Genomic DNA, 17908 nt, shown 5'->3' with positions numbered 1-17908 from the left:
TGAGGGCAGTGAGTCCAAAAATGAAGTCACTTGCTTCAAAATACCATACCCACAAGTCCGATTACCTCTGGTGAGAACCCTCCCTCAAAGAAAGACTTGATACACTTTTTTCTTCTTTCTTTCTTTCTTTCTTTCTTTCTTTCTTTCTTTCTTTTTTGGTGTTGGAAAGGTTTGCTGGACATACTTCCAAGTATCTCAGGAACTTGTGAGACTCAGAAGGACTATTGCTGTTTTTCACGGGAAGAACGTGCACTCAGCCACTTGGGCTCCAGTGCCTGTGGTGAAGTTTATCTTGGCCCAGACTCTTCAGGCCTGTTTATAGCCCCTGCCAGGCATGGATTTGGGAAGAACTTAATGGGAGAGCAGACCTATTTGTGCTAATATGATTCATGAAACAATGTCTAATCTTTTTTTTTTCCTAGTAACAAAATAAGGCAAAGGGATCTTACTTTGTAGGAAGAAACACAGACCAGACCAAAAACTGGTGTAAATTAGAAAATATAAAGTACTTAGACTTACAGTAACAGAGTCAGCAAGCTTGAGATAAAATGTTCTGTTTCATTGGGAGGACTTTTTTGTGCAAGAGGTCTTCAGAGGAACTTTAAAAGACTGCTATATTTTTGAAATGGCATTATCTTTGTTGGAACAAGTCAGACTGCTGAGGCTTTGGAATGAAGCTACTGTGTCTGATGACAGGAAAAAAATGGGTGAGATTGCCGGTTACAGAAAAAAGATGCGTTGTTCACTCTAAACGAATGTTTTTTTTTTTTTTTAGAGGACTTGCTCTTTTCCTACATGCTCAGTAGTGAGAGGACAGTGTGAAATGCTGGGTGACGTTAGTGGAGGTGGAGGATGGGCTGCTGTGGGTTTTACTGGAAGTCACCAGGCTCTGCTTCCTGGCTGCTGTGCGAGTCCCCCTTTCTGTTTGGTGGGAGTGTGTCATTTTTCTTGTTTTTAAGGCTGCTTGGTAGCTCCATGGTAGAGATTTCATTCTAAGGGCCTCCCAAAGTTGTGTATCATTCGAAGTTGTTCCATTTGAGAAAAAATGCTGAGAAGTGCCCTCATCTCCAGTCACCAAGATAAAAACATCATGAGAAACCCAAGTACTGAGACAGAAACTTCTAAACCAAGTGAGGAATTGAGCCATTGATGGTTAAGGCAATAGCTGGACCACAGTTAACATTTTTCCCACCATCAAAGAAAGGTTAAATATTTTCCATAACACGGAATGTGTACAAGGCTCCCACCCTTTGTGCAGACTTAGATATGCACTTACTTATCTCAGGCTATTTGTGGTGAATACGAGTATTTTTAAATGCTCTGGCAGCCTTGGAAAAACTTCAGGGCTTTAAAGTTGTTGACAAAATATTTCTTGAATAAATAAATCTGATTTAGAAATATCTAAACATGAACAAAGTACTTTTAAGTCTGACATGTCACTGCAAGTGGCTTTTTAAAGTAACTGCTTGGAACCAGTAACAGGACTAAGGGATTTGTAGCTCTAAGTTATTCTAGTTCTATTAAGAAGCACTTCTAAAAGCACCTTAGAAAGGGTAGCTCAAAGGGATTGCTTTCGTATTTTAGGTCTCAGTAGAGCTATATGCTTATAGTTGGTGAAAATTTAAGGTCTAACAGAATACTAAACTTTCTTGGCTTTAATTTTTCTAAATATACTGACCATCTTTGTAGAGATAACTGGCATTAAGTCCTCTTACAAAGGGAACCCAGCAGGGCTGTGGCCACCTGCTGGGTATGGCAGGGTCCCTGTCAGCCCTGTACCTGCCTAAGATTGAGAGTTGAGTCTACACCCCAGAAGGGGTGTCTGGTGCTTTTCAAATGCCCAGGGAAGAGATTTTGAAGAGTTGGAAAATCCATGTTCTCATAGTCTAACATGGACTCTGTCTGAAACAGAGACATTTAGTTCCACTTCCATAACTGTTGGCAACAGAGAAACTCCCTTTCATATTTTAGCAAACCCGACACCACTGCCCTGAATGCCTGCCCCTGGACCACCTAATTTCCTAGCATGCTCTTCTAACAGGAATAATATGCAGAGAAGCAACACCCTGCTCTGATTTCTTAGATGCTTATGGAATCCTAGCTCTTGAAAATAGATTTAGGTAGTCCTGAAGAAAGCTGTGACCAGCAGTAGAATTCTTCCAATTTTGTGCTTTTTACTTCTCGATCTTTGGATCCACTGTCAGACATGTGGCTAAAAAGAAACTCTTAAAAGATAAGATCTTGTGTGGATAACACAATATGAAAAGTGTGGTAAATTAAAAGCGAAGTGCTCATGATGGTCCTTGCTCTAAAAGGGAAAATATGTAAATGTACTATGAGAAGTTAGGCCCTGAGCAACATCCCCATCTTGAATAATAGCTGGGGGAACCACAAACATAATCTCTAAAATGGGGACAGTATTTAAGTGCTAGTTGTAATAGCATTTGTAACCTGATTATTTTTATTTTTAGGACTTATTTGAGGGCGCACAATGCAAGTGCAGGAGAGGGGCAGAAGGAGAGAATCTCAAGCGGACTCCCCACTGAGCATGCAGCCCGGTATCAGGATCTGAGCTGAACTCAAGAGGCAGCCACTCAACCGACTGAGCTGCCCAGGCGCCCCAGTAACTGAATTTACTTTTAAAGTAGTATATAGGGGCGCCTGGGTGGCTCAGTGGGTTAAGCCACTGCCTTCGGCTCAGGTCATGATCTCAGGGTCCTGGGATCGAGTCCCGCATCGGGCTCTCTGCTCGGCAGGGAGCCTGCTTCCCTCTCTCTGTGTCTCTGCCTGCCTCTCCATCTGCTTGTGATTTCTCTCTGTCAAATAAATAAATAAAATCTTTTAAAAAAAAATAAAAATAAAAATAAAGTAGTATATATTCCTAAGGGCTAGTAGTTAGAATGTTTCTTAACATAACTTAATGTAAAGCCCATATACTGAACGTGATAAGGTAATACAGTCTTAGCTATGTTACTGAACTGTGTTCCCTTCCTATAAAATCATTTTTAAAAAGCCTTACCTCAGTCCTATACCAAAAACTTTGCACAGAAAAGCTGAGACCTCTTAGGTACTGTAACCATTACGAGGCATGCCAGACTATTTCCTTTATGAGAATGTCAAACCTGATGTCACTAGCCAAACCTAAACCCGCCTGAAGACCAACAGTTACTACAGTTCTGCTACAGGAAGGGGTCAAAGTCAGTATTAGAAATATTATACTTTATTGAATTCTAGAGCAGCTAATCTACACTCTGTGTTCACCAGTAAGAATGGAAGGAAGATCTGAAGGGTCAAGGACAAGTCTACACTACTGCTGGAACGGCTGTAGGCCACTCTGCACCTGTGGGACTAATACCCTAATGAACACAGTAATGATCCATTCTGGTTCAAAACAAGAAGTGATTTCTCCTGGGATTCGGAATTTACTCACACTGATTGCGCCCTGTGCCCTAGTAAGGCTCTAACCTTACAGAGCCCTCTTCCCGTCCTCTTAAGCTAGACTTTGAGCTCCGCAGTCCACCCTGGCCCAAACTAAGGAATTCACTCATAATGGAAGGAGGTTCCTCCTTTTCTTTTCACAGGGCTTGCTCCTTTGCCCTCTTGCAGCTAAATTTTTTCTATAGATTGATCCCAGATGAGAAAAAGACAGTTTCTGATACATTTCTGCTATCAAAAAAAATGTAAGGAAAAAAAAAATGTAAGAGATGAAGACTTGTACCTCAAAACAGAATCACTCGCTGCAGTGCCTTCCAGACCAGCCCTACAGCAAACCAAATACTTACACAAGGCCACTGAAGCCCCCAGTCTGCCCAGAGACACAGAGGACGCTTCAAAGCTTATAAAAGGAACCTTGGCCTTAACAGAAGACTACATTTGATAATGGAAACAATATATTTCTCCACTGATATACAATACTATGTGAAGCACTGAAAATTTCAGGATGGATTTTGGATAAGAACACAATTTGTAACACAACATCATTTTGGATCACCTCTTCCCATCACCCTTGCTCCACTCTGAGACTCTCCACCACCCCAGGTGTATCCAGCGCACACTGAGGAAACAAGACAAGGAAACGGTGTCACAAGCCACGATGGAGCCATCCTCATGCAGTTCTGCCCGGCTTTCCCCTTGCTTGTTTTCAATACAGACTCCATAACAATTTGAACCATCTGCAAAGAGTGCAAACAAAACTAAAAAGTATCTCTCTATGATTAGAATATTTTAAAGTCTTCAGAAACTTTCCAGATGTACCTTTGACAGAGCTCCCCCACCCACCGCTAGAACCCATCCTTTGCTCCTGTGAGTCCTGCCAGGCTTGTTTAATGGGTGCTCAGTTTTGGTTCTTATTCCTCCTTATTCTTCTTCCTCTTCCTCCTCCTCATCATCATCTTCATCATGGCAGTGTGTAATTTCCTGGGGGGCCAGTGGGAAGAGGTTGGGGGGTTTAATCTCACTAATTGACCGTGTCAACTGGTGCCGCTTGTAGTCGGTATCTTTGAAATCAACCGATGTACGGTTCCGAGTGGCAAGAGGGGACTCCATTTCATTGATGTCTACATGTGTGTGTTCCACCGTTGACTCATGAGGCATCTAGAACAAAGTCAGAGGTTCAGAAAGCCGGTGGAGTAAAACAGTTTCCTAAATCCTCACCCCTCCTTCTCCTGTGTGTTAGGTGGCTGTGAAGAGGCGTGTCTCCTGATCAAAGGCCCAGCCCATTCCGATACTGAAGCATCTTCCTAGAACTACCTCAAGCTGCCGCCTTCTCCTCTTCCACCCTTAAAACTGTCCAGATCATTACAGCCGGAAACAAGAAAAGATGGGATAGAAGATTCATAATTCACAGCAAACAGAAGTCCTAAACTACAGATCAGTATATATATAGTAGCACTAATAAGAGAAACACGGTTTTTATATAAATGCTAATGAAAGAGGAACATCTTCCCTACTCAAACTTTTAATGTAGTACGTTGCAGAGTAAAGTTATATCCTTTAACATCTGATCTTGATCCTACTTTCTCAGAGATGCCTTTTGTGCAACCATGTAACCTATTCATGGGCTTTTGTGCAGTAGAAAGGACGGACCCAGGAACAACTGGGTGGCTCAGCTGGTTAAGCATCTGCCTTCGGCTCAGGTCATGATCCCAAGGTCCTGCTTCTCCCTCTGCCTGCCGCTCCCCCTGCTTGTGCTCTGACAAATAAAACCTGAAGACATTTAAAAAAAAAAAAAAAGACCCAAACTCTCCTGTGCCACCCCACAAACCCAGCTGCAGATCTCAGTCTTAAGAGTGTATCTTAATTATGACTGGCCCAAGACCCTATTAACTCACCAAGACATGGGCAGCTCTGAAGAGGTAGCTGAATGGATAATACAGCAGGTTGATGAAAGACGCTGCATAGAGATCAGCATATCGCATCACCTGACTGGCAAAGAGGGTCTGCCGGGAGCCACTGCGAAACAGGCTTCCCATCATCCCATAGCACATGTCCATGTCATGAGTTACTTTCTAAAAGAGAGAAAGGATTGAATTCAAATATTTACTGAGTGCCAGCTATGTGCCAACCCCTATATATAACAGAACTATAAAAAGAAAAACTTGATTTTCCAAGTTTTCTCCCAAATTCCATTTGGATACCTTAATACGTCTCTGGATGGAACTAATGTCTGGGCGCTCGTTGCTGCTGCTGTCAAGATGCCTGGAGATGAAAAGAAAACTCCACTAAAAATCTCTAGAAAAGATGTCTCTTACACCTAGCTAACTCCCAAAGAGGTAGAGGGGTTTTAGGGAAGAAATATTTGTCTTGAAAGTGTAGAACTTACTTGTAGAGTTCAGCCAAGAAAATATCCAAGCTCTGAAGCTCTTCAAAAAGTGCTAAAGTTTGGAAGGAAAAGAAAAATGTTTTAAGTAAAGAAGCATTCAGTTTAAAACTACTGCTAGAACTAAATTAAAAGGCTGCAGATAGGATGGAAAAGTAAAGCTACAGGTGAGTGACTTCCTTCTCCTACTTCAGGAAAACCCACTCCTGCCCTGTATGGGATCTGGCAGCAGATAAAAGCCATGATTTCTTCTTTAACTGCCTTTCCTCCTATTTCAACACGGCTGGCTACAACTCTCCAAGTGAACGCAGACTCTGAGCTTACAAAGTGCTAATTCACATGCCATCTCTGGTGGGTAGCAAACATCTGTTAGCCGTTCCATTTTCAGATCAAAGAATGAGGAGTAAATGAAGTGTCCGGAGTCATAAGTCTAGGAAATCGAACCAAATCAACTATATCTACAGAATTCCCTAGGTGGAAAGTTGAAAATGGGGATGAGAAGCTAGCCCAAGAATGCCACCAAGGACAAGCGACAGCCGGTATCTGCTGCATGCTTTCGAGGTGTTCAGTCTTTCTCAACCTGGCTTTTCCAAAGAGAATTAAGCCCTAATGGATTTACTGTATATAACAAATTTTATCATTTTTGGGAGAAATGAAAATCATGCAAATCAACTTCTCGGTTCTGTGGCTCAGATGAGGAACTCATGGCTGTTACCTGTATTTTCTTTATACACACATTACACCCCAGTTAGGTCTCAACGAAGTAGGTATTATCCTCATTTTCACATCTGAGGAAACTGAAGCACAAGGTGTTTCAGAAACTTCTAAGGGCGTGAAGATCTTAAGTAGTAAAGCTGGGGTCAGGACTTGAGGCAGTACCTTTCCACATGCTGTGGGTGATGCTAGCAAGGAGAGCTTACATGTCAAACATCTTTACATAACTAGACCTACACCTCAATTCAGCATACAGTTCAGAGAATACAATTTGGCCTCATTCTCAGAAGAGCAGGGAAAAAAAAAAAAAAGACATTACCACTCAGAGCCATCAATGCCCCCAAATCACTGATACAGGCTTGTGACAGAGACTGGAACTAGAAGGTGTGGTTGGAAAATATGGGACCACAGAGGAAAGTGGAATTCACAGTTTAGTTGCTACAGTAATATAACTCAGGATAGCAACATTCTATGCTTAACTAGGAAGGAATTCAAGAAGGCGGAACAAGATAACCTCCCCTATTTCCTCAAATTCTGGAGTTCTACACCACACCTGGCTATAGGGAAGTATTCAAATATCTTAGGACTACCTCTGCCCCTTTCTCCCCACATAAAAAGTAATGAGTTCATTAAAGAGGCCTGATACACAGCTGGTCCTCAGGATATAAAAGTAAGAATAATGGCTCCTTACCACTCTTATCAGTCCAGACATGGAGCTCCTGTGCAAGTTCGGGAATCACCAAGAAAGTTCGCCAACCTTGCCGTTTCTTTGATTTTAAAATGTCTCCAAAAATGTGATCTCCAATATATAAAATGTCTTTGCCCTTGGCTCCCAACAGATCGCAGATTGTATCCGATGAACCTGAAATGATGGAATGAACAATGGGAAGACAAAAATGTCTCCAAAACCAGCATTTTAGGTACCATAACCATTAAATACTGTACAAATTTTATTCTTATGCAAGGAACAGACTAGTAAAAGGGCTCACTTTTCCTATAGACCTACCACTATTTTTTTTCATCATTCCTTTTATTGCCTCTAAGGCAAGGCCTTCAGTTCCACTGTGTGAACCAGGCCTCTCAGTTACCAAATCCAAGAGCAACAACTACGTCTCAGTTTTTAGTGACTATAACCCTCCAAAAGTACCACTGCCATTTTCTCATCATAGATCTGACAATGTGGCTTCGTTCAACTATTTCTCACTGAAACAAAATCTGCATATCTGTGTCCATAAGGGCTCCCTGAGGATCTCTTTGAGAACTGCCTCAAATAGGGAAAAGGATGAAGAAAAATTGATCTTTTTAGGAAAATCAAAGACTCATTAAGTTGGGGCACCTGGGTGGCTCAGTTGGTTAAGTATCTGCCTTTGGCTTAGGTCATGGTCTCTGGGATGAAGCCCTGCATCGGGCTCCCTGCTTAGCGGGGAGTCTGCTGCTCCCTCGGCCCCTGCTCACGCGCACACACACTCTTCTTTCTCAAATAAATCTTAAAACCAAAAAAAAAAAACCCCCACAAAACTCCTTAGGTCATAGTAACAGCTGCTCAAACCCATTCTCCCTGACTCCTTTTGCATGAGTAGGGGACCGAAGCATTTACCTCCAGCAGACAATATCTTAAGGATGCTAAAAAGTATGGGTCGCACTATGCCAGGAGGACACCAAAGCTTCCACAAAGGAGTCTGAACAAAGACTTAAAACTAAATAAAGGGAAATCTGTGACTCACCTCCTGAGTAGACGATGCCATGCTGTAACGGGCCTGTGTAGGTACCAATTTTCAGCTTGCCAGTCTTCTGTGAGGAGAGAAGATGAGACTTTGTAATAATTTATTGTTCAGTCACAATGGCCACCCAAAATGTGATTTGGATAGGCAGCTAAATGAACAGCACTTTTGAATTATATTCTTTGGGGTTTATTTGGCTCTCTCAACTAAGATGTTTAAAACTTAGATTAAATTAAAAAAAAAAAAAAGATATGGCTAATCAGTTAAACATACCTGTTTCCTTAGGAAGAATAAGAGTAGGGAAAGGAGAAATACGAAGGACAGGGGCTAGCAGACAGATCACCCCCTCGACTTACAGTATCCACCTGGCGTAGTACTGTGCCTTCTCCAAAAAAGAGTGGCTTCCGTGCATCTACCAAGATCAGGTCAAAGTAGGACTGCCACGGTCGATGGGAACTCCCAGGCTGATGAAGATGAGAAAGAGCAGAAGCCAAAACATCACTCCTAACCTTGAGGCACTAGTATTTAATCTCACTCACTAAGGAGTGTAGACATATTAAGTATACCCAGAAAATCCCACTCTTCTGTTAAAAACAGTGTGTTCTATTATAAGCCACATTCTTTTGGAAGCAAGCAAGGTAAAAACATAAATTTTATCTACTAATTTTTTCACAGCAACTTAACATATAAAGGAAAGTGCTCACACTCTGAAATGGGCTAACAGAGGCACAAAAGGGGACAAGGACAGATGCAAATTAATACTCAAGAGAGATTAAGAAAGAGGCAGATCAGCATTAGAACTGAAGTATACAAACTAACATGGAACTACTACTAGCAAATTTTACTGGTTATGTTCTCAGAATAATGGCTCATATTGCAGGCTTATCATAGCACTAACCTAGAAGTTATGCCCATTAACCTTATTTCCACCCTGAAACAGAACCATGCTATTAAACTTTTAAGGTCAACTGAAGAGCAGTGCATACTGTGCTTTTGGGCGATCTCAAAACAGATTTACTGATATTTACTCAGGCCTAGTAGTAAAATCCCTCAAGCATGTGACTAAGTTGCAATGAGTTTTCCTTAAATCTAAGTGTAGTCCTACTGCAGGAAAAAAGACTTCTCTGCTAAATATCAAAGCTAACTGTTCTCCTGGCACAGAACTCAGCAATAACTAAGACCAGTATCCAGAAGCTTTCAAGAATATATATATTTTCTGTTTCTTTTAATCAGATGTCTTCCTCAACCTGAAAATTCCTATCTTCGCCACACAAACTTAACAATACTGCATAATGTTATTCTGCTCCCATCCCACTAAAGAACACAAATATCTCTCCCTCTTATTTCTGTCTGCCTGGTTTTCAAAACTCTAGCAATGTTATACTATACTAGCTCCTGCATTATTTCTAACGTTAATCAAGATTCTAGATGAGTTCTGAATTCCCTTACTCTCAATATTCCAAGATGACTAAACGTATTAGTACTATAAGCAATGATCTATTAAGTTATATATAGTACCTTGGGGCCATGTGGGAAATCAAACAGGTAAGTCATAATTTTCTGGAAAAAAGAAATCCAACGTAAGGTCCATATACTACTTTTGCAAAAGATAAAAAGCACCTTAAAAAAAAATCAAACCCAAGTTTTTCATGGCATGTCTTTTTCAATAAAGGACTCCTCACATTCTTGTTTCCTCTAAGTTTATGAAACTGTAACAACTGAAGCCAGAAATTACTGCTTCATCAAATAAAACGGACATTGTCAGTAAGACGTAGGATTCTTCTGGGATGTATTTTTGTATACTTCGTCCACATACCCTTACTCGATTCTCCTGGAGGGCTGGAACATACATTTGGAATGGTATCTGAGGTAAAGGCACTGAGAAAACTGCTGACTCATGGGAATAATATACCTTGGCCGCCTAACTATTGTTCCTAGATTAACCAAGCCAATGAGCCATTGGATTTGTTGGCTTTGTAAGACTGCTTACTCCAGATCACTTTTCTAAATCAAGATTTTATATAAAGTGAATCAGGCGGCATGGAGCTGTCTGCTAGTACTATAAACTTGTGACAGTTTTAGCAAAAATAAGATGAAGGCAAGGAGTTAAAGCAGCTTTTCTACATGCTTTAATAATGGTAAAAAAAAAAATGGTAGTAAATTTTGATGGCTAAGAGTCAAAACATCTTTGCACCATCTACTGCTGTCTGGCTCCCAACAGCAGGGAGGGCATTTACATATGTACAATAAATAAATGTGTAACTTCTCAAATTTATATAAATGCTGTACCACGGAGACAGAGAAGCCATTTTAATCAGCACAAATGTTTTAAATAACCTCCAAATTAAAACTTAAAGTTAGCCAACTGTAATCAGGGAAAATAGTCAAATGAAACATTGAGAAAAATCGGAGAACCACTCTGATGTAGCCCTTATACTATAGAAATTTTTTCACTCTGCTCTCAAAATGAAATGGCAAAAAACTACCCTCACTTAACAAACTACTGTCCTCAGTATCTTCACAGTTCTTTAGGCCAAAATAATTCTTCTGTAAAGACAAATAGGAATATTAAGCACTTACATCTGTATACTTATAGTCACTGTTGGTGGCAAGAAACACTTTCCCTACTTCCTTCATTCGGCTCAGAAGCAAAGGCAGTTTTCCCTGCAATGTAATATGATTATGAGTGAAACACTAAAACACAAATACATACTCATTTACACTTGGACTTTTGTCCACAAGAACAGAGGATGCCCTTCAAGGGTTGGTTGGTTTCAGAATTTTATATTTAAAAGATCACATTAGGGGCACCTGGGTGGCTCAGTGGATTAAGCCTCTGCCTTTGGCTCAGGTCATGATCTCAGGGTCCTGGGATCGAGCCCCACATTGGGCTCTCCGCTTAGCGGGGAGCCTGCTTCCCCCTCTCTCTCTGCCTGCCTCTCTGCCTACTTGTGATCTCTCTCTTTCTCTCTCTGTCAAATAAATAAAATCTTAAAAGACCACATTATCACTATGCATGAATTAAGTATTAATATATATAGTATACATGGTATATATAATGTATAGGTTTATTTATAAAATTATACAGATGATATGCTTATTAAAAACACCTTGGGGCACCTGGCTGGCTCAGTCAGTGGAGCACCCAACTCTTGCGCTCAGGGATGTGAGTCTGAGCCCCCCACTGGGTGTAGAGATTACCAAAAAACAAAAAAAAAATTTAAAAATTTCTTTAAAAATAACAAAAACATCTCTACCTTCCTCGTGTCTACCTCAAGAAAGAGTTTAAATTACCTTGTAATCTCAAAGTACATGAATGAAGTATGTAAAGGGTCAGGAAAAGCTGATTTTAAATATTCATGTTAGAGAATGCATGCACAATCGCATGTACTCTCCTGAACCCCTCAATGTTCTCTCTTGAAACAACAGAATGGAAGTGGGAGTAGAGGGTAAATAGGAGGTACAGACTGAAAACAATTTAGAAATCTGTACCAAAGTACCTCGAAGAAATATTGCATTGTGTTACTCTGTGAGAAAAGGAAGAAGTATCTCATCTTAGAGCTATGTATGTTTCCTTTTTATTTTAAAATAATTCCCTGAGCCTGGTTGGCATGATCCCAGGGTGCTGGGATTGAGTCCCACACATCAGACTCCTTGCTCAGCAGGGAGCCTGCTTCTCCACCTGCCTGCCACTCCCCCTGCTTATGCTCTCTCTATGACAAATAAATATTTTTAAAACTATAAAATAAAAGTAAGATAAAATAATTTCAGACATAGAGTGCTTGGGTGGCTGAGTAGGTTATGTGGCTGACTTTTGGTTTTGGCTCAGGTCATGATCTCAGGGTTATGGGATCGAGCCCCAGACAGGGCTCCATGATCAGAACAGAGTCTGCTCAGCACCCTCTTTCCCTCTCCTTCTCCCATCTCCTCTGCTCTCCCACCAGCTTGTGGACACAAACTCTCACTCACTACCACAAACAAACAAAATCTTCAAAAATAATTCCAGACTTAAAGAAAAGTCAGGAAAAGAGTACATTCAGTATATTCTTCATCAAGCTTCCCTTAATACTCAGATCTTACATAAACATAGCACAATGATCAAAACTAAGAAATTAACACTGGTACAAACTACAGATTTTTAAAATCTTCCAAGAAATCTTAAAGCTTTCCTCATTATTCCCTACTGATTTAATTTAAATAATGGTCACATATATGTACATTTTTTAGGTTATCTAGTGCTCTGATTTTGATTTGGATCACATTCAGGTGTGTCCTGTGGCCTTACCCCTTACTAACTGTATGAACTTGGGCAAGTTATATAACCTCTGTTCCTCAGTTTCTTTAACTATACAACAGAGGTAACAATACCTACTCTCAGGGTTCTATGGAAGATTAAATAGCATATAATCACTTAGTACAGTGATGCGCACATAGTAACTACTCTAGCTACTCTTATCATTAGAGCTAAAAGGACAAATGAAATACTAGCTCTTTTTGGCTATGAACAAATAGGAAAAACTGTATTAGGACCTATGTTCTGGCTGAAAATTTCTGGTGATTATACTTGATGCATATTATATGCAGACAAAGAAGTATCTTCCCTTGTCCATTTCATTATAATAGGCTTGTTATTCATTTTCATGATTTGCAAATCTATTTTCCCCTTTATTACTTACATCTTTGACTACATACTTCTCAAGATTTTCAACTGTCTTTTCCTTAAGAGAGCCCTAGGGGAAGGAAAGAAAAAAAAACTCAGTTATTAACAGTTTAAAGAAAAATTATGTCTACTATCAACCCAAATGCATTTCTTAAATATTTACCAAAAGGCAAAAGTAGATAAACTAGACAGGGCCATGATAAAGCAGCAGATGTGATTTGCTGGACTCTGCCTCCAAAATGTGTTTAAAATCTAAAACTCTTTTTATTTTGAACTAGAAATCTAAAGGAATTTCATATTTTATTCAGTACAATTTATAGTAAATGTAATATTAGTATTACTAGTCAAGCAGGAGGTATCTGGAAAAAAAGTCCTTAATCATCCTCAAAGAGTAGGGTTAAGTATAATCTTAACACTAAAATCTCTTCTAAGTTGGGGCGCCTAGGTGGCTCAGTGGGTTAAAGCATCTGCCTTCGGCTCAGGTCATGATCCCAGGGTCCTGGGATCGAGTCCCGCATCAGGCTCTCTGCTTGGCAGGGAGTCTGCTTCCTCCTCTCTCTCTCTCTGCCTACTTGTGATCTCTCTCTCTATCAAATAAATAAATAAATAAATAATCATTTAAAAAAAAAAAAACTAGAAGACAAGAACAAAAATATTCTAGAGAGCAGTCACTAGGGGGCAAATCCAATTTTTTCTTTTTAATGGAGGAATAATTCTGCTGTATTTGCACTTGAAAATGTAACATTAGACCATAAAACCCACACCATTGAGTGAACAGGTGAAACAGTAGCTCCTAGGTACCTTGTAATGAACCCAGTCAACAGCATCTCTTACATCCTGGAACATACTTCGGTAAGACATGAAGAGGTCCCCATCTTTAAATCCTGTTTCACAGCTATACAAAGATGAAAAGAACATGACAGGGATTCCAAAAGAGAGTAAATAAGATGAACACCAAACACTGCCCCGGGGACCCAAGGTTCCATTATCACATGGATAAAGGCTGCGGCTAATTAGGAAAATAATTACTCCCTAAAGAAAATCCATTTTGACCATATAGTATATTGACCATATAGTATATTGTATTCAATGGAATACAATAATTGTGAACAAATATAATGTGATAGAATAATATACTGAAGTGGAAGCTAAAAGGTCAGTTCCAAAAATATCATGTTCTTTCATTCATCACTTTCAAGAAACAGGTTCCCATCAAAGAAACGTTTAAAACTTAAAATCGGTAATTTAGGTTCTCTTCATCCTGACTTTTCTGATGTTGTTCCTAGGTAAAGGTATGGCATATTTTCTATTTAACTTTATGACTTAGTGCTCCACCAGATTTAGTGCCTTGAAGCAGACAAGGCCTGGACAGGATAAGAAGTTAGCAAACTCTGACACACATGGCTGAACTTTTAGCAGTAGTTATACAATTTCCCTAAAATAGGAGAGGATACCTTGTTCCAGACTTAAAATTTTACTTCAGGGAGGATACACCATATTCACTCCTCAATCAAATCTCACTGGGCCTAGAAATAAAACTAAATTACCACCCCTGAATGGCTCCTGGGCTGCTGCTGTGAAATGAGTTGGGGGTTTCAGTGTAATTCTGCTTGGACAGATAATCATCACACAAACCTCCCACTCAGTTGTCACAATTAGCACCTCTGCTGGCCGTCTTCATTCCCAGGAGAAGCCAATCAGAAGTGGTCCCTTCCAAACATGGCTGCAGCACACTGGCAAGGAGAGGGGCCGTGTGGGAGCTGAGAGCCTGCATGGAGCTGCTGCCGCTGTCCCATCTCTCAGGCTGGCAATGTGGCATCTCTCACTAGCACTAAATTCACTTCAGAAAAGCAGAAAAGACCTACAATGGCCAGTTCTCTAAAACCCTGTACATTAATTTCAAAAAAATCAATCGGAAAAATAAAGTTATACCATATACATACCTGGTATATCTAGGACAATTAGTAAAAAAATCTACAAGGCAGGCCAACAGGTAGGTCTCTGAAAAATGAAGAATAGATATTCATAAGCTATAAGTGAGATAATTTGAAGTGATCTCATTGTTTCCCTTGGACAAGGACAAATGATCATGAAAAGAAGGGAAAGCATCCGTAATACAGAGGCACAGGGAATGAGTCTACCTGGTAGATTGAAAAGTGTGTTCAGAATGTAAAATCTTTCAGTGTCATCTCGTTGGATAAATTTGTTTGGATACTGCTCTCTAGTTTCTGGTCTGAAAGAAAAAAAACTTTAAATTAACTGACATTCAAGAAATGAACATTGTTAATAGCTATGAGAAATAAGCAACATTCAAAACTTCATTCAAATATGTCGGTGGCTATATTCAAGGAAGGGTTCTAAATATTATATATGAGTAGCTCAGGTTCCAGCTCTTTAAGTTCTCAGTCTGGTAAGGGAGGCGATTCACATACACAGTTATCACCAGGTAAAAAAAATCACAACTCCCACAAGAAAGGTGCAGAGAGCTATGAGAAAACGGAGGAAGAGGTAACCATTTCAACTAATGGGGTAGGAAAAAAGTAAATGTGGGAATAAGGAGAGGAAAGTCTAGGAAGGATTCATAAAAAAGGTGGCAACAGGAGCTGGTCCTTAAAGGCTCGGTAGACCAATTCAAAAACTAGTCCAGCTGGAGAAGAAAGAGGGGAGCAGAGGAAAATAAAACTAGAAAGATGAACTGAAGCAGATCATGCTATTGTTATTTTTCATTCAGGGGCAACAGAGTGCCACTGATAGGCTATGGGGTTTTGTTGGGTTTTTTTGGTCTATGTTTGGTTTTTGCCACAGACAGTTTTTAAGCAGAGGGATAAAACTATCAGAGCCGAATTATAAAAATATTCAACTAGTAATGATTTTAGGATAAAAAGTAGAAAGAAATGTGATTACACTGCAAAAGTGGCTACAAACTCTTCCTATGCATTGTAATGTCTCCCAATGCAGTTCCTCTCATTAAGAGGCTCGGTCTATTTCTCCATCCTCAAATACAGGCTTGAGTAGTAGCAACAGGGATCCAAGCAGAGGCTTGGAAAACACCTGCATATTCGGGTTTGCCTTCTCTTGCTGCCCTTGCACCTCTGAGACTACTGAGTGAATGAGAGGTATAACCTGCTAGAAGCTAAAACACTACACACAGAAATGAGGCCTGCCAGCCACAGGCTGCCAAATGCCACACATGTGAGTGAGGCTGTGTCAGAGCAGCAGAGCAGCCCTAGAACTGCCCAGATGACTCTCAGAATTTTGAGCTAAATAAAATGGGTACTGTTTTAAGACACTAAGTTTTGAAATAATTTACTATGCACCAAAAGCTAACTGACACAAAGAAATCAGTTAAGTGGTTATTGCAATTGTCCAGATGAGAGCGGTGGGTTCTGTCCTAAAGTGGTAGCACATTAAAGTTTAAAGGGAAGCATTAATCAAGAGAGACTGCCAAGGTAAATCAACGAGACCAGGCAACTGGCTGTGGCAGATGAGCGACACAGAGTCAAAGATGATGATGCTCATAGGAAGGTGCCTCTGAGAGGGTGAGAGGGCAGTGGTACCCTTAAGAGAAATGTGAAAACTGGGTAAGAAGTAGCTGCAAGAGGAATTCTACTTTGGATACATTAAGTTCAAAGTAAACATATTTTTGTAGGCAATGCGTAGTAAAGGTCAAGAACTTAAAACAGAGATTCAGACTTCAGAGAGAACTGGGGTCACCTACACACAGGTAACAGATGAAGTCATGAAGACTAACAGATGAAGTCATGAAGACTGTTACAGTAGATGAGGCCACTTGCAGTGCAGTGGTGGTGGTGGTGGGGGGGAGACAGAATAGACCCATGGAGAACATTAAGGAGCAAAACAGAAAAAAGTTGTTAGAGATGCCCAAAAACCTTGGAGAGTAAAATGAAATACTCTAAGAAGAGGAAGGGGATAGAATTAATAAACAAAAACAGTACAAAGAAACCTAAAAACAGAAAAACTAAAATTTAAAAAGGCACAATTCTCAGGGCGCCTGGCTGGTTCAGTGTGTGTACAACTCTGGATCTTGGGGTTTTGAGTTCAAGTCTCATGTTGGGTGTAGAGTGTGATTAAAAATAAAATATTTTTTAAATGCACATTTCTCACAATGAATATATAACTAATCTAAATAAAGGTCATCAACTTTAAAGTTCCTATCAATCTGGGTAAATTCCTACTTGGCTCTGTTAATTACCAGTGGCATAAACTCTAGTTACAAATATAAAATCATATTAGCTCCCTGGCTTAGTCACCCTTCTGAAATAGGAGTTCCCAATAAGGAATAAGTTAGTAGAATATCTCATTTTCTAGCCTTCTAATATTTTCTATAATGAAATTTAAGGTGGAAGGGAATAGTAATGCTCTGCTCTCCTCAGTCAGGTTTAGTCAGATGACACTGTCTCCTTGGATGTCCTTTACTATTCCCTCCACTGTTAGAGTAATTCCTTTACATAAGGATAGTTAACAGTTATTTATTAGGCAATTAGAACACAAACTGACTTATAAATATAGCTAGCAATTGCATTTTGTTTAAATTAAGTGTCAAATCAGGCTAGCACATATTTAAAATGAAGAAGGAGGGAATGCTAGACTTGGAAGATGGAAGGAACATAGTGACAATACAGAGTACTGCTAACTTTCTATGATTTGCAGAATAAAGATTTGATCTCAGTATTAACCTACTCTAAAACTTGAAAGGCCTTTGTCTTGTCCAAAAAAGAGGCCCCAACTCATTGGCAAGGCAGGTAAGTTATGCCTCATGCAGCCCTAAGCTTCCTTCCAGCCTTGTCTACCAGTACACTTCATGGCTCCCTTTCCTTCTCCGTCCATCCTCAACCTCTCCTTTTCCACAGGCTTTTCCTTTTGACTCTGAAGACAGTACAGTGCGTGTTGTTTGAATGATTCTGCATTACCCACAAATGACTTATTTTTGAAACACTACTAAATGTACTTCCAAAGGAACTATTTGGAAACTTT

The 17908-nt window shown here is 40.0% G+C and overlaps 2 protein-coding genes across 6 annotated transcripts in view; one reads left to right on the top strand and one right to left on the bottom strand.

Moving 5' to 3' along the window:
* The window catches only part of CNNM2 (cyclin and CBS domain divalent metal cation transport mediator 2), a 154350-nt gene extending 149186 nt beyond the window's left edge, over positions 1-5164 (top strand). Inside the window, exon 8 of the mRNA XM_004749353.3 lies at positions 4676-5164. Coding sequence (XP_004749410.1) covers positions 4676-4702 — 27 coding nt within the window. The 3' untranslated portion in view covers positions 4703-5164. The remainder of the gene's footprint in view (positions 1-4675) is intronic.
* The window catches only part of NT5C2 (5'-nucleotidase, cytosolic II), an 89947-nt gene continuing 75243 nt past the window's right edge, over positions 3205-17908 (bottom strand). For 4 of the 5 annotated variants that reach the window (XM_004749354.3, XM_004749355.3, XM_004749356.3 and 1 more), the window contains 13 exons: positions 15055-15146; positions 14857-14914; positions 13715-13808; positions 12930-12983; positions 10834-10917; positions 9772-9813; positions 8610-8717; positions 8257-8323; positions 7224-7394; positions 5822-5873; positions 5637-5697; positions 5331-5507; positions 3205-4593 (listed from right to left, as the gene is read on the bottom strand). In XM_004749354.3, coding sequence (XP_004749411.1) covers positions 4357-4593; positions 5331-5507; positions 5637-5697; positions 5822-5873; positions 7224-7394; positions 8257-8323; positions 8610-8717; positions 9772-9813; positions 10834-10917; positions 12930-12983; positions 13715-13808; positions 14857-14914; positions 15055-15146 — 1297 coding nt within the window. In that variant the 3' untranslated portion in view covers positions 3205-4356. Of the gene's footprint in view, positions 4594-5330; positions 5508-5636; positions 5698-5821; positions 5874-7223; positions 7395-8256; positions 8324-8609; positions 8718-9771; positions 9814-10833; positions 10918-12929; positions 12984-13714; positions 13809-14548; positions 14689-14856; positions 14915-15054; positions 15147-17908 lie in introns of those variants that run through there. The other variant, XM_045068700.1, reaches the window with a different exon arrangement.

This window comes from Mustela putorius, unplaced genomic scaffold, assembly GCF_011764305.1.
Source record: "Mustela putorius furo isolate JIRA1106 unplaced genomic scaffold, ASM1176430v1.1 tig00003909_pilon_pilon_pilon, whole genome shotgun sequence".
NCBI classification, from domain to species: domain Eukaryota; kingdom Metazoa; phylum Chordata; class Mammalia; order Carnivora; family Mustelidae; genus Mustela; species Mustela putorius.
The sequence above is the reverse complement of the archived record's forward strand: the minus strand, read 5'-3'. Positions and strand labels throughout refer to the sequence as shown.